The sequence below is a fragment of the Oncorhynchus mykiss genome, chromosome 23 (assembly GCF_013265735.2).
Source record: "Oncorhynchus mykiss isolate Arlee chromosome 23, USDA_OmykA_1.1, whole genome shotgun sequence".
Taxonomy (NCBI): domain Eukaryota; kingdom Metazoa; phylum Chordata; class Actinopteri; order Salmoniformes; family Salmonidae; genus Oncorhynchus; species Oncorhynchus mykiss.
In genome coordinates this window covers 57,400,646-57,416,047 of record NC_048587.1, presented here as the reverse complement: position 1 = coordinate 57,416,047, position 15,402 = coordinate 57,400,646, and the positions used below count along the sequence as shown (strand labels likewise).

The 15,402-nt window shown below is 45.5% G+C and overlaps 1 protein-coding gene across 3 annotated transcripts in view; it reads left to right on the top strand.

The window, feature by feature from the left end:
• Positions 1-15,402, top strand: part of LOC110503011 (forkhead box protein N2) — a 43,847-nt gene that overhangs the window by 17,409 nt on the left and 11,036 nt on the right. For all 3 annotated transcript variants that reach the window (XM_036960876.1, XM_021581375.2, XM_036960875.1), the window contains one exon: positions 11,652-12,244. In XM_036960876.1, coding sequence (XP_036816771.1) covers positions 11,666-12,244 — 579 coding nt within the window. In that variant the 5' untranslated portion in view covers positions 11,652-11,665. The remainder of the gene's footprint in view (positions 1-11,651; positions 12,245-15,402) is intronic.

Below are 15,402 nucleotides of genomic sequence, written 5' to 3'. Positions count from 1 at the left end.
CTAAAATGGATAAAATCCGCCCCCCCCCTCATCAATCTACACACACTACCCCATAATGATAAAGCAAAAACAGGTTTTTGCAAATTTAGAAATAAATAGAAATCTGAATCACATTTACATAAGTCTTCAAACATTTTACTCGTTACTTTGAAGCACATTTGGCAGCAACTACAGACTCAAGTCTTGGATTTGATGCAACAAGCATGGCACACCTGTATTTGGAGTTTCTTCCATTCTCTGTAGATCTTCTCAAGCTCTGTCAGGTTGGATGGGGACCGTCGCTGCACAGCTATTTTCAGGTCTCTCCAGAGATGTTCGATCGGGTTCAAGTCCGGGCTCTGGCTGGGCCACTCAAGGACATTCAGAGACTTGTCCCAAAGCCACTCCTGCGTTGTCTTGGCTGTGTGCTTTGAGTCGTTGTCCTGTTGAAACATGAACCTTTGCCTCAGTTTGAGGTCCTGAGCACTCTGAGCAGGTTTTCATCCAGAATCTCTCTGTGCTTTGCTTCGTTCATCTTTCCCTCGATCCTGACTGGTCTCCCAGTCCCTGCTGCTGACAAACATCCCCACAACATGATGCTGCCGCCACCACCACGCTTCACCGTAGGGGTGGTGACAGGTTTCCTCCAGATGTGACATTTGGAATTCAGGCCAAAGAGTTCAATCTTGGTTTCATCAGACCAGAGAATCTGATTTTTATGTTGGCTGAGTGGCGGCTTCCTTCTGGCCACTCTACCATAAAGGCCTGATTGGTGGAGTGCTGCAGAGATGGTTGTCCTTCTGGAAGATTCTCCCATCTCCACAGAGGGGCTCGGTCGGAGTGACCATCTGGTTCTTGGTCACCTCCCTGACCAAAGCCCTTCTCCCTGATTGCTCAGTTTGGCTGGCTGGCCAGCTCTAGGAAGAGTCTTGGGGTTCCAAACTTTGTCCATTTAAGAATGATGGAGGCTACTGTGTTCTTGGTGACCTTCAATGCTGCAGAAATGTTTTGGTACCATTCCTCAGATCTGTGCCTCGACACAATCCTGTCTCGGAGCTCTACGGACAATTCCTTCCACCTCATGGCTTGGTTTTTGCACTGACATGCACTGTCAACTGTGGAACCATATATAGACAGGTGTGTGCCTTTCCAAATCATGTCCAATCAATTGAGTTTACCACAGGTGGGCTCATCAAGTTGAAAAACATCTCAAGGATGATTAATAGAAACAGGATGCATCTGAACTCAATTTCGTGTCTCATAGGAAAGGGTCTGAATACTTAATGTAAATAAGGTATTTCTAAAAACATGTTTTCACTTTGTCATTTTGAGGTATTGTGTGAAGATTGATCAGTAAAAAATGTGTTTAGTCAATTTTATAACTAGGTTGTAATGTGAAAGTCAAGAGGTCTAATACTTTCTGAATGCACTATACACAAATAAACAAAAATATAACCGCGGCTTGTTGATGTTCATGTTGTGAACAATGCCCCATGGTGGCGGTTGGGTTATGGTATGGGCAGGCATAAGCTAAGGACAACGAACACAATTACATTTTATTGATGGAAATTTGAATGCACAGAGATACTGTGATGAGATCCGGAGGCCCATTGTCGTGCCATTCATCCACCGCCACAACCTCATGTGAATTCCATAGATTAGGGCCGAATGGATTTATTTCAATTGAACTGTAACTCAGTGAATTCTTTGAAATGGTTGCCTGTTGCATTTTATATTTTTGTTCAGTATATGTACATACCCACTAGAACACCATGCACATAAAAAAAGACTGTTGATATTTAAATGTGGCTGGTGGGGTTTTACCTGAAGGATGTTGGGGGCGTGGTGCAGCAGAGAGGGGGAGGAGGGTCTTTGTGCTACTAATTGAGGTTAATGACCACCCGGCCTGTTGTCCCAGACCTCCACATCATACAACAGAGTGGTTCTAATTGTTGAGTAGCAGCAGCAGATATGCCTCATCAGCCAGCTAGAAGAACTGCATTAGAAGTGAAACATGGGATCAACACTTTACATCATGCGGTTAGATTTAAGTTCAATGTATTTTTGTTGATTGTTAGTTTTCTTATTTAAAGATAGAGCTATATACTTTTCAGATTTTAGTCCTTTAAGTTTACACTGAATATTTGACCATCCCCAAAATAATAAATACATATGATGGATTTTTTTTCCCCGGAGTGGTGGCAATGAATATATATATAATATAGAGGAAACACTTCCGTCTCTCTCTGGCGCTCCGTCTCTCACTGGCGCTCCGTCTCTCTCTGGAGCTCCGTCTCTCTCTGGAGCTCCGTCTCTCTCTGGAGCTCCGTCTCTCTCTGGAGCTCCGTCTCTCTCTGGAGCTCCGTCTCTCACTGGCGCTCCGTCTCTCTCTGGAGCTCCGTCTCTCTCTGGAGCTCCGTCTCTCACTGGAGCTCCGTCTCTCACTGGAGCTCCGTCTCTCTCTGGAGCTCCGTCTCTCTCTGGAGCTCCGTCTCTCTCTGGAGCTCCGTCTCTCTCTGGAGCTCCGTCTCTCTCTGGAGCTCCGTCTCTCTCTGGAGCTCCGTCTCTCTCTGGAGCTCCGTCTCTCTCTGGAGCTCCGTCTCTCTCTGGAGCTCCGTCTCTCTCTGGAGCTCCGTCTCTCTCTGGAGCTCCGTCTCTCTCTGGAGCTCCGTCTCTCTCTGGCGCTCCGTCTCTCACTGGAGCTCCGTCTCTCTCTGGAGCTCCGTCTCTCTCTGGAGCTCCGTCTCTCTCTGGCGCTCCGTCTCTCACTGGCGCTCCGTCTCTCACTGGCGCTCCGTCTCTCACTGGCGCTCCGTCTCTCACTGGCGCTCCGTCTCTCTCTGGCGCTCCGTCTCTCTCTGGCGCTCCGTCTCTCTCTGGCGCTCCGTCTCTCTCTGGCGCTCCGTCTCTCTCTGGCGCTCCGTCTCTCTCTGGAGCTCCGTCTCGCTCTGGCCGGTGCGCTCTGGCTCTGGCCGGCACTCTCTGGCTGGCTGTCTCGTTCTCTGGCTGGCTGTCTCGTTCTCTGGCTGGCTGGCTCGTTCTCTGGCTGGCTGGCTCGTTCTCTGGCTAGCTGGCTCGTTCTCTGGCTGGCTGGCTGGCTGGCTCGTTCTCTGGCTGGCTGGCTGGCTGACTCGTTCTCTGGCTGGCTGGCTGGCTGGCTCGTTCTCTGGCTGGCTGGCTGGCTGGCTCGTTCTCTGGCTGGCTGGCTCGTTCTCTGGCTGGCTGGCTGGCTCGTTCTCTGGCTGGCTGGCTCGTTCTCTGGCTGGCTGGCTGGCTGGCTCGTTCTCTGGCTGGCTGGCTGGTTCGTTCTCTGGCTGGCTGGCTGGTTCGTTCTCTGGCTGGCTGGCTGGCTCGTTCTCTGGCTGGCTGGCTGGCTCGTTCTCTGGCTGGCTGGCTGGCTCGCTCTCTGGCTGGCTGGCTGGCTCGTTCTCTGGCTGGCTGGCTGGCTCGCTCTCTGGCTGGCTCGCTCTCTGGCTGGCTCGCTCTCTGGCTGGCTGGCTGGCTCGCTCTCTAGCTTGCTCGCTCTCTCTCTGTTGCTGGCTGGCTCGCTCTCTCAACCCTTTTCTTTCTACTACACTCTCTTTGTAAGGACACTTGTTGTTAGGCTATGTACAAATGTACAAATGTTTTACTCTTCCTTTGAAAAAAAATCTCTACAGGAGGTTGCCTGTTGCTGACCCCCCCCTGTAAACCCTGAAAGTGAATACCCAACTCCAGACCTAGACTGATCCTCTCTCTCTGAGATGTGAGATGAATGTCTAGGGCTGAGGGGTATACTGGTGCACATCACATCCCTGCCCTCTTTTCTGCTCCCTCCATCTCATCACCAGGTCCCCAGAGCCTACTCTCTCTCTCCCACTCTATGCCCTCACTCTCCCGTCTCCCCCCTCTCTCCTGCTTTCTCTGTCCAGAGCAGAGCTTGACCCAATTCCTCTTCAACGACGGCGAAAGGATGGGCCCAGCCATCCTCTGTCCCTCAACCCCCACCCCAAGCATCAGGCTCAGCCCAGACATAACCCAGACCACCCTAGCCCAGCACCAGTCTAGTCACAACCCACCCCAGCCTCAGCATCACTCCAGCACCACCCCAGCCTATACCGGGAAGTTTGGTGGTTCCCCACAGACACTACCCGGTCACTGTAGGGTTTCCTCAAGCTGAATGCTGATTGGTTGTTGGCTACAGTTGACAGACACAGCCCAGCGTAGATGGATTACTTATTTTCCCACTTTCTCTCGTTGGGAGGATTTGTGCCCTTAATTGAAGTGACCGCAGCAGGGTTGTCATGGTGACATGGGACAAAGACTAAAGTTTGTTGTGAGCGGGGAGGAGGAGAGAGGGGGGGTGGGTGTCTCTTTGCTGGCTGCCTTCTGTGCTCTTGCTTGATTGTCCTATATTTTTCGCTAGTCTTATGAAGTAGCTACTGAATGTGTACAAACATTCCAGAGGAGGAAGTCAATTCCATGTACTGTGAGACTATTTCCTGTGTGTTCTCCTTTAGGCTACTGTGTGAGTCAATGTATTGTGTTGCGATACAAAATAATGTTTTGCTGTTTTGTGGTTCATTCATTGTAAACACACACAAAAAAAATGTATTTCACCTTTTATTTAACCAGGTAGGCTGGGTCGCATTTGCAATTGCGACCTGGCCAAGATAAAGCAAAGCAGTTCGACACATACAACGACACAGTTACACATGGAGTAAAACAAACATATAATCACAGTCAATAATACAGAAGAAAAATAAGTCTATATACAATGTGAGCAAATGAGGTGAGATAAGGCAATAAAATAGGCCATAGTGGCGAGGTAATTATGATATAGCAATTAAACACTGGAGTGATAGAAGTGCAGAAGATGGTAGGTGGATGGGCTATTTACAGATGGGTTATGTACAGGTGCTCTGACAGCTGGTGCTTGAAGTTAGTGAGGGAAATATAAAACTCCAGCGATTTTTGCAGTTTGTTCCAGTCATTGGCAGCAGAGAACTGGGAGGAAAGGCAGCCAAAGGAGGCTTTGGGGGGGACCAGTGAAATATACCTGCTGGAGTGCATGCTGCGGGTGGGTGCTGCTATGGTGACCAGTGAACTGAGATAAGGCGGGGCTTTACCTAGCAAAGACTTGTAGATGACCTGGAGCCAGTGGGTTTGGTGACGAAAATGAAGCGAGGGCCAGCCAACGAGAGCGTACAGGTCGCAGTGGTGGGTAGTATATGGGGCTTTGGTGACAAAATGGATGCCACTGTGATAGACTGCATCCAATTTGCTGAGTAGAGTGTTGGAGGCTATTTTGTAAATTACATCGCCAAAGTCGAGGATCGGTAGGATGGTCAGTTTTACGAGGGTATGTTTGGCATCACTACTCTGGACGGTTCTGACTTAAAATATGTGGACAACTACAAATACCTAGGTGTCTGGTTAGACTGTAAACTCCGCTTCCAGACCCACATTAAGCATCTCCAATCCAAAATGAAATCTAGAATCGGCTTCATATTTCGCAACATGAAGCCGATTCTAGAGGGAGGTCTAGAACTTAGGGAATTATTTGTACCAAATACAATGCTCTTCAGTTTGAGATTTTCAGGACCTGTTTATAACTGGACACCCATTCCAAAACAGACTGCAAATCTTTTAAGGGTTTCAGTGACTTCATTAGCTGTGGTTGATGATGCGTATATGGTTGAATCATCAGCATACATGGTTTGTTTAATGCCAGTGGGAGTTCATTGGTAAAAATAGAAACGAGTAGAGAGCCTAGAACTGCCCTGCGGTACACCCCACTTGACTTATTTTGACATTAGAGAAGAAAATAAATGCCTGAGTTCTATTAGATATATAGCTCTGAATCCACAACATGGCAGAGGTTGAAAAGCCATAACACCCACATTTTATTTCAACAACAGGTTATGGTCAATAATATTAAAGGCTGCACGGAAATCTAACGGTACAGCTCCCACAATATTCTTATTATCAATTTCTTTGTCAGTCATTTGTGTCAGTGTGGTACATGTTGAGTGCCCTTCTCTATAAGCATGCCGAAGGTCTGTTGTTAATTTGTTTACAGAGAAATAGCATATTTGGTCAAACACTATTTTTTACAACCGTTTGCTAGGAGCTGGCAGCAAGCTGATAGGTCTGCTGTTAGGACAAGGAAAGGTCGCTTTGCCACACTTGGGAAGCGGAATTACTTTGGCCACCCTCCAGGCCTGAGGATGAAGCCTTTCCATGAAGCGCAGATTTAAACATATGACAGATAGCAGTGGCTACAGAGTCAGCTACCATCCTAATTAGCTTTTCATCGAAGTTGTCAGTGCCCGGAGGTTTGTCATTATTGATCGATAACAATTTTTCCACCTCTCACACACAAACTTTACAAAATTCACAGTTGCAATGCTTTTCTTTTCATTATTAGTTTTTTTTGTGCATGAATACGATGGCTCACTGTTCATTGTTGGAATTTTCTGCTTAAGTTTGCCCACTTTGCTAATGAAGTAATCATTTAAAATAATGAACATGAAATGGTTTGTGATGAATAAGCCATCTGATTGGATGAAAGATGGAGTTGAATGTCTTTCTGCCCATACTTTTATGTTAAGGTGCTCTAAAGGTCCCCCCACCATTGACCGTAGCTCCATAATGGTTTATTTTTGTTGAGTTTAGTCACATCATTTCAACCAGTCAAATGTGCAGCCAGACTTATTAGCCACTCCTTTTGCCCCATGTCTTTCAACCATAGTTGTTCCATTCCTCGTTAACCCACGGATCCTTAACAGTCAGATTGCATGTTTAATCAATCATTTGAAGAAGCAATTTCATAAATGCATCAAGTGCTGCGTCTGGATGCTCCTCATTAATCAGACCAGACCAACAAATATCATCCACATAAGAATCAAAGCAACATCTTTTGTATGATTTCTTATACACTATTTTAGGCCCAGCGTTGGCTGGCTTTCCTGGATATAACTTTGGCATTCCTGGATATAGCCACTTATAATGTAATCACTGCATCCAATGGGTAAGGATACAGCTTTAGAACAAAGTTCTTCAGTATTACTAAAAATGTGATCAATGCATGTGGTGATCTTGTTCCTGTAGTGTTTGTAAACACCCTGGTACATTGATTAAATCATTTGAACCAGTTTACAGGCACTGTTTACAGTAAGAAGCTTCCTCTTGAGCGGACAACTTGTTGAAAACCAGTCAATATTCAGGTCCCCAAGAAAGTAGACCTCTGTTTACATCACATACAATTTCAAGCATTCCACACATAATTTAGATACTGACTGTTAGCACTTGGTGGCCTATAGCTACACCCCAAAAGAAAAGGCTTTAGATGTGCGAAGTGAACCTCCAACCACAACACTTCAATAACACTTGACATAAGATCTTCTCTAAGCATTACAAGGATATGGCTCTGAATTTATACAGCAACACCTCCCCTTAACCATTTCTGTCTCTTCTATAGATGTTATAGCCTTGTTTTGCTACTGCTGTATCATCAAATGAATTATTGGAGTCTCAGAAATGGCTAATATATGAAGGTTATCTGATGTTAGCAAGTTAAGGATTTAATTAACCCGATTTCTAAGACTACGTATTAATATGGGCTGTTTCAGCCCTTTCCTGGGAACTCATCAGAAAGACATAATACTGAAACGAGCAAACAATCAATAGGTGAGTGTGCTGCGGGGTTGAAGCTGCTAACCAATAGGCTTGGCTCGCTCATCCCTTATAGGCTTCTGGGAGGTTGGACGATGAGCCCGTCACAGCGGATGTAAGTAATGTCCCCACGCGCTCTTCTTCTTTCCTCTTCTGTCACACAACTTCAGGATAGTCCTCATTGAGGAAGATATACATTCCTCTCAAGTTCTTGGCTCTTTCCAGACCAGCTACATTGTCCTTGAACCTCTGGAACTTGACAACTATGGGCCTTGGCCTGTCACCTGGGTTTTCCAGTCCTGTGGGTGCGCTCTGCCTCAATCTTCCTGTGGTCCATCTTCAATTTCTCAGAAATAATTTCCCTCACTTTGTCCTCAGACTCCGTCCAGGTCTCGTGGAGGTTATGAAATTCCGTCCATGTTCCGCCTTGATTGTCCATCATGTTGATTTATCTGTCATTGTTATGGATTCCCACACATAATTGATGTCCACTTTCACTGACTTACAGATTGCTGTCATCTTGCGGTTCTCCTGTTTCAACTCATCGAGCTGATCCTGGGAGAACGGCAAACTGTTATTCAGGTCCTGGACCACTCTGGTCAGGTTGTCTATTCTTTTATTAGTTGAATCCACCAGTAATTTGGACAAAACACTTGATGCTATTTTCTTGTTTTAAAACATCCTTCACCTGTTATAGAAACACCACTGTCCTCAACGGTACTCTCGCCGGCTTTGGTCTTTGTCATGGTAGCTCCTCGCAGTTCCAGACATGGCAGGTAACCGGGAAGATTGAAAACGACAAACAGCAGGGATCGAGACAACCACAAACCCGGGACAATCCGTGGTCCCAGCCGAAATGGCTAATCACGTCGAGCTCTCAAGAAAACCCTGCCAGCTTACATGCAGCTAGCTGCATCACCAAATTGCTCCTCAGACCCGTCTTTGGTCTGAGTACTTATGTAAATTTGATATTACGTTTTTTTTTGTTTTGTCATTATGGGGTATTGTGTGTAGATTGAGGGGAAAATAACTAATACATACATTTTAGAATAAGGCTGTAACGTAACAAAATGTGTAAAAAGTGAAGGGTCTGAATAATATCTCTGTGTGTACACAGTGGCAAGAAAATGTATGTGAACCCGTTGGAATTACTTGACTTCAGCATAAATTGGTTAATCAAATTTGATCTGCTCTGCATCTAAGTCGCAACAATAAACAGTGTGCTTATACTAATAACACAAATCAATGTGTTTTTCTTGTCTTTATTGAATACATAAACATTCACAGGGTAAGTTGAAAAAGTATGTGAACCCACTAGGCTACTGACTTCTCCAAAAGCTAATTGGAGTCAGGAGTCAACTAACTTGGAGTCCAATCAATGAAATGAGTTTGGAGATGTTGCCTTGCACAAGAAGCATTGCCTGATGTGAACCATGTCTCGAACAAACGAGATCTCAGAAGACCTAAAATTAAGAATTGTTGACTTGCATAAAGATGGAAAGGGTAACAAAAGTATCCCTAAAAAGCCTTGATGTTCATCAGTCCACGGTAAGACAAATTGTCTTTTAAATGGAGAAAGTTCAGCACTGTTGATACTCTCCCAAGAAGTGGCTGTCCTGCAAAGATGACTGCAAGAGCACAGTGCAGAATGCTCAATGAGGTGTCAGCTAAAGACTTACAGAAATCTCTGGAACATGCTAACATCTCTGTTGACGAGTCTACGACATGTAAACACTAAACAAGAATTGTGTCCCATGGGCAAAATATTTTGTGGACAGATTAAACTAAAGTTGAGTTGTTTGGAAGGAACAACATCGTGTGGAGAAAAAAAGGCACAGCACACCAACATCAAAACCTCATCCCAACTGTAAAGTATGGTGGAGGGAGCATCATGGTTTGGGGCTGCTTTGCTGCCTCAGGGCCTGGACAGCTTGCTATCATTGACGGAAAAATGAGTTTCCAAGTTAATCAAGACATTTTGCAGGAGAATGTAAGGCTATCTGTCCGCCATTTGAAGCTCAACAGAAGTTGGGTGATGCAACAGGACAACGACCCAAAACACAGAAGTAAATCGACAACAGAATGGCATCAACAGAAGAAAATATGCCTTCTGGAGTGTCCCAGTCAGAGTCCTAACCTCAACCTGTTTTGAGATGCTGTGGCATGACCTCAGGAGAGCAATTCACACCAGGCATTTCAAGAATATTGCTGAACTGAAACAGTTTTGTAAAGGTGAATGGTCCAAAATTACTCCTGACCGTTGTGCAGGTCTGATACGCAACTACAGAAAACGTTTGGTTATTATTGTTGCCAAAAGGAGGGCAAACCAGTTATTAAAGGGTTCACATAGTTTTTCCACCCTGGACTGTGAATGTTTACACAATGTGTTAAATAAAGACATGAAAACATATTGTTTGTGTCTTATTCGTTTTAAGCAGACTGTTTGTCTTGTTGTGACCTAAAATTTTATGACCAATTTATGCAGAAATCCCAGTATTTCCAAAGGGTTCACATACTTCTTCTTGCCACTGTATATGCAGGAAGTTTGCTGTTTTCCCCCAAAGAAATCTTTCCCCGTCCCCCCCAAAATAAATATTTTTATATGGAGGGGGTCATACACCCCTCCATATATACCCCCCCATATACCCCTCGAGAGGCATAGTAAGTAGTGTCAAACTGTGTAGAAATGCATTTTTAAAAGGTTAAAAAAATAAGGACCCCCGTCTACTGTTCTCCCACCCAGTATCACCCTTGATATATCAACACCAAACTGGATGCCATCTCTCAGCCCAAGCAAAACTTGGCAGCTGCCTAGATGACATCAGGTCATGGATGAAAGAGAACTTACTCCAGCTGAACAACTGCAAGATTACGTCAACGCCCTGTTCGTGGGCCTTCCAGTCAAAATCACTGAAGAGGCTGCAACTTCTCCAGAATTGTGCTGCCAGAGTACTAACCAGCAAGTCAGCCCACACCACCCCCACAGAACTCCACTGGCTACCGGTTAACTATAGGATTGACTTTAAATTCCTCCTAGTGTTTAAAGGCTTGAATGGATTGAGTCCTCACCTACATCGGGGACCTAATTCCTATCACTGCTCTAGCCAATCCCTACTGCGTCAAGTCCCCAAGACACGTCTCCCTGGGGGACTGAGCCTTCTGCTCCCTTGCCCCTCACCTATGGAATGCTCTCCCTGACCATCTGAAAGCCACTCCATCATTATGAACTTTTAAAACAGGACTTAAAACCCATTTCTACAGAATGTTGGTATTTTCTAGTCCTAATCTTGGAAGTCCCTTTAGATAGTATTATTGCTGTCTCCTACCTTGATTCTAAATGATGTTTATATTGTATTTCTAATCTCCAGTCAAGCGGTATCAGTTGGGTTGTGCCAAGATAAGTGGTAGTCCTGACTCCTAGATGATTGCAGGGCAGGCAGTTCTGTATTTGAGCGCTGTCTACTTAAGGCAGTGTAAGAGGGAAGGATCCTTTCTCTGTCAGCTCTCTCTCATCGTGACAGGGATGGTTTAATGCTCATTGGCATCTAACAAGCAGGTGCGTCTGGTCAGACGAGGTGGGCGGAGAGGAGAGCAGGCTGGAGAGATTGGAGTTGTCTCACTCTTCAGAGGTCCTCATCAAAGGCTCTTGGCTGGAGAGTGAGAGAGGAGGGGAGGGTAGTCTACACGTCAGCCTGCATGTGAAGGAGAGGGAAGAAGGAGGGGAGGGTAGCCCTGCCTGCCCTCGGGGCAACCTTAGTAAAACACATTGAGTGCTTGGTAGAGCACATAATTTCAAATTGTCACATCCATGTATTTCATGTTTCCAGTCGTGTTGGGAAAGCTGCTCTCTGCTGTGATTGTGCCACTGTGTGAAGGAAAGTTCAATGCTACCAACCCTGTTTTTATCTAGCTACTAGTATCCAACTGTTCTAGCCTATGCAACCCCTTTCTCTGTGTAGCCCCTCTGTCAGTTATTTTGGAACCAACTCTAAACCTTTCTTCTCTTCTTTCTCCAGACCTCCCTGGTTTAATGGGTCCAATCATCGGGATGTCGCCGGATAAGAAAGCGGAAACGCCGGGGATGCAGGGGGAAAGGGTGGGACTTAGGGGTTTGTGTGGGGGGGCGGGGACTCTCCCAGAGGCAGTGTGCGGTGCAGCCAGCCCATTGGCCACCAGTCTGGACCGGGGTTCCGTTGGTTCCGGGGGCTCTGAGGATGAGGAGCTCACCAACCTCAACTGGCTCCATGAGAACCTGCTCCAGAACTTTACGCTAGGGGGGGCCGGCGAGGCCGGGGCCCAACACAGTGCCAGCCCCCTCTTTGACATTGAGGGCAACACCGGAGCCCTTCAGAACCCCCCCTCTTCATCCTCTGCCTCCTTGTCACAGAGGGATTCGTTGAAGTCCAAGCCTCCCTTCTCATTCTCTCTGTTGATCTACATGGCCATAGAGCAGAGCCCCAGTAAGAGCCTGCCAGTGAAGGACATCTATGGTTGGATCGTACAGCACTTCCCTTACTTCTCCTCGGCCCCCACCGGCTGGAAGAACAGCGTCAGACACAACCTGTCACTCAACAAGTGTTTCCGTAAGGTGGAGAGGAGCCTGGGAAAGGTAAGGGAACTTTGAGATGCACGTGCACACACACACACACACTTTGTTTGTTTACCCTGCAAAGAGTTGGCAGTGCCTAGGTTGTGGGTTCGATTCCTGCAAGGATAACCAGTTCTCATCTGACTAGGGGTGGCCGTTAGTAATCCAGTACTCAAACGGATGTCAATGCTTGATCTTTAACCAGAGATTAAAAATACAATTCAAATACTGTAATACCATTTGGTGAAATGTGCTTTGTGACAGCCAGAATGGGCAAATAAAATATCAAAATATTTTTTTTGTCTTGAAGATGACCATTAATTTGCTGGTGTTGTATTTGTATAGTGCATTCGGAAATTATTCAGACCCCTTGACTTTTTACACATTTTGTTACGTTACAGCCTTAGATTAAATCGTTTTTTTTTGCCCTCAATCTACACACAATGCCACATATTGTCAAATAGTTTTTTTCCCCCTGACTATTCTACTGGGGATCCCGAGTGGTGCAGTGGTCTAAGGCACTGCATCTCAGTACAAGAGGCGTCACTACAGGCCTGGTTAGATTCCAGGCTGTATCACATCCGGCCGTGATTGGGAGTCCCATAGGGCAGCGCACAATTGTCCCAGCGTCGTCCTGGTTTGGCCGGGGTATGCCGTCATTGTAAATAAGAATTTGTTCTTAACTGACTTGCCTAGTTAAATAAAGGTTAAATAAAAATACCAGTCCTTGCCACTGAAAAACATCCCCACAGCATAATGCTGCCACCACCATGCTTCACCGTAGGGATGGTGCCAGGTTTCAGATGTGACGCTTGTCATTCAGGCCAAAGCATTCAACCTTGGTTTCATCAGACCAGAGAATCTTGTTTCGCATGGTCTGAGAGTCTTTAGGTTCCCTTTGGCAAACTCCAAGAGGGCTGTCATGTGCCTTACTGAGGAGTGGCTTCCGTCTGGCCACTCAACCATAAAGGCCTGATTGGTGGAGTGCTGCAGAGATGGTTGTCCTTCTGGAAGGTTCTCCCATCTCCACAGAGGACCTCTGGAGCTCTGTCAGAGTGACCATCTGGTTCTTGGTTACCTCCCTGACTAAGGCCCTTCTCCCCGATTGCTTAGCTTGGCCATGTGGCCGGCTCTGGGAAGAGTCTTGGTGGTTCCAAATGTCTTCCATTTAAGAATGATGGAGGCCGCTGTGTTCTTGGGCCTGCAATGGTGCAGACATTTTTTGGTACTCTTCCCCAGATCTGTGCCTCGACACAGTCCTGTCTCGGAGCTCTACGGACAATTCCTTCAACCTCATGGCGTGGTTTTTGCTCTGACATGCACTGTCAACTGTGGGACCATATATAGGCAGGTGTGGGCCTTTCCAAATTATGTCCAATCAATTGAATTTACCACAGGTGGACTCCAATCAAGTTGTAGAAACATCTCAAGGATGATCAATGGAAACAATATGCACCTGAGCTCAATTTTGAGTGTCATAGCAAAGGGTCTGAATGTTTATGTAAGTAAGGTTGTCTGTAGATAAATGCTCACATTTCTTTCCAGTGCGGGCGTTATGTTATACAAATACAGTGCCTTGCGAAAGTATTGTCCCCCATTGGCATTTTTCCTATTTTGTTGCTTTACAACCTGGAATTAAAATATATTTTGGGGGGGGTTTGTGTCATTTGATTTACACAACATGCCTACCACTTTGAGGATGATAAATATTTTTTTATTGTGAAACAAACAAGAAAAAGATGACAAATTGAAAACTTGAGTGTGCATAACTATTCACCCCCCAAGTCAATACTTTGTAGAGCCACATTTTGCAGCAAATACAGCTGCAAGTCTCTTGGGGAATGTCTCTATAAGCTTGGCACATCTTGCCACTGGGGTTTTTGCCCATTCTTCAAGGAAAAACTGCTCTAGCTCCTTCAAGTTGGATGGGTTCCTGCTGGTGTACAGCAATCTTTAAGTCATACCACAGATTCTCAATTGGATTGAGGTCTGGGCTTTGACTAGGCCATTCCAAGACATGTAAATATATCCCCTTAAACCACTCGAGTGTTGCTTTAGCAGTATGCTTAGGGTCATTCTCCTGCTGGAAGGTGGACCTCTGACCAGTTCCCCAGTTCCTGCCAATGAAAAACATCCCCACAGCATGATGTTGCCACCACCCTGCTTCACTGGATAGTATTCTCAGGGTGTTGGTGTTGGGTTTGAGCCAGACATAGCGTTTTCCTTGATGTCCAAAAAGCTCAATTTTAGTCTCATCTGACCAGAGTACCTTCTTCCATATATTTGGGGAGTCTCCCATATGCCTTTTGGGGAACACCAAATGTATTTGCTTATTTATTTATTTAAGCAATGGCTTTTTTTCTGGCCACTCTTCTGTAAAGCCCAGCTCTGTGGAGTGTACGGCTTAAAGTGGTTCTATGGACAGATACTCCCATCTCCGCTGTGGAGCTTTGCAGCTCCTTCAGGGTTATATATTTTGTCTCTTTGTTGCCTCTCTGATTAATGCCCTCCTTGCCTGGTCCGTGAATTTTGGTGGGCGGCCTTCTCTTGGCAGGTTTGTTGTGGTGCCATATTCTTAAAATGTTTAATTAGTGGATTAGAGGTCGACCGATTAATTGGCATGGCCATTTAATTAGGGACGATTTTCATAACAATCGTTCATCTGCCTTTTTGGACGCTGATTATGGCCGATTACATTGCAATCCATGAGGAAACTGCATGGCAGTCTGACCACCTGTTACGTGAGTGCAGCATCAAAAGGAACTTGTGGCTGCAAGGAGCCAAGGTAAGTTGCTAGCTAGCATTAAACTTATCTTATAAAAAAACAATCAATCTTCACATAATCACTAGTTAACTACACATGTTTTTTATATACGTTAACTAGCTTGTTCTGCGTTGAATATAATCAATGCGGTGCCTGTTAATTTATCATAGAATCACAGGCTACTTCAACTTTGCCAAGCGGGTGATGATTTAACAAATGTGCATTTGCAAAAATCACAATTGTTGCAATAATGTACCTAACGATAAACATCAATCCCTTTCTTAAAGTCAATACACAGTATATCTATTTTTTTAACCTGCATATATAGTTAAAAGAAATTCATGTTAGAAGGCAATATTAACTAGGGAAATTGTTACTTCTCTTGCGTTCTGTGCAAGCAGAGTCAGGTTATTTA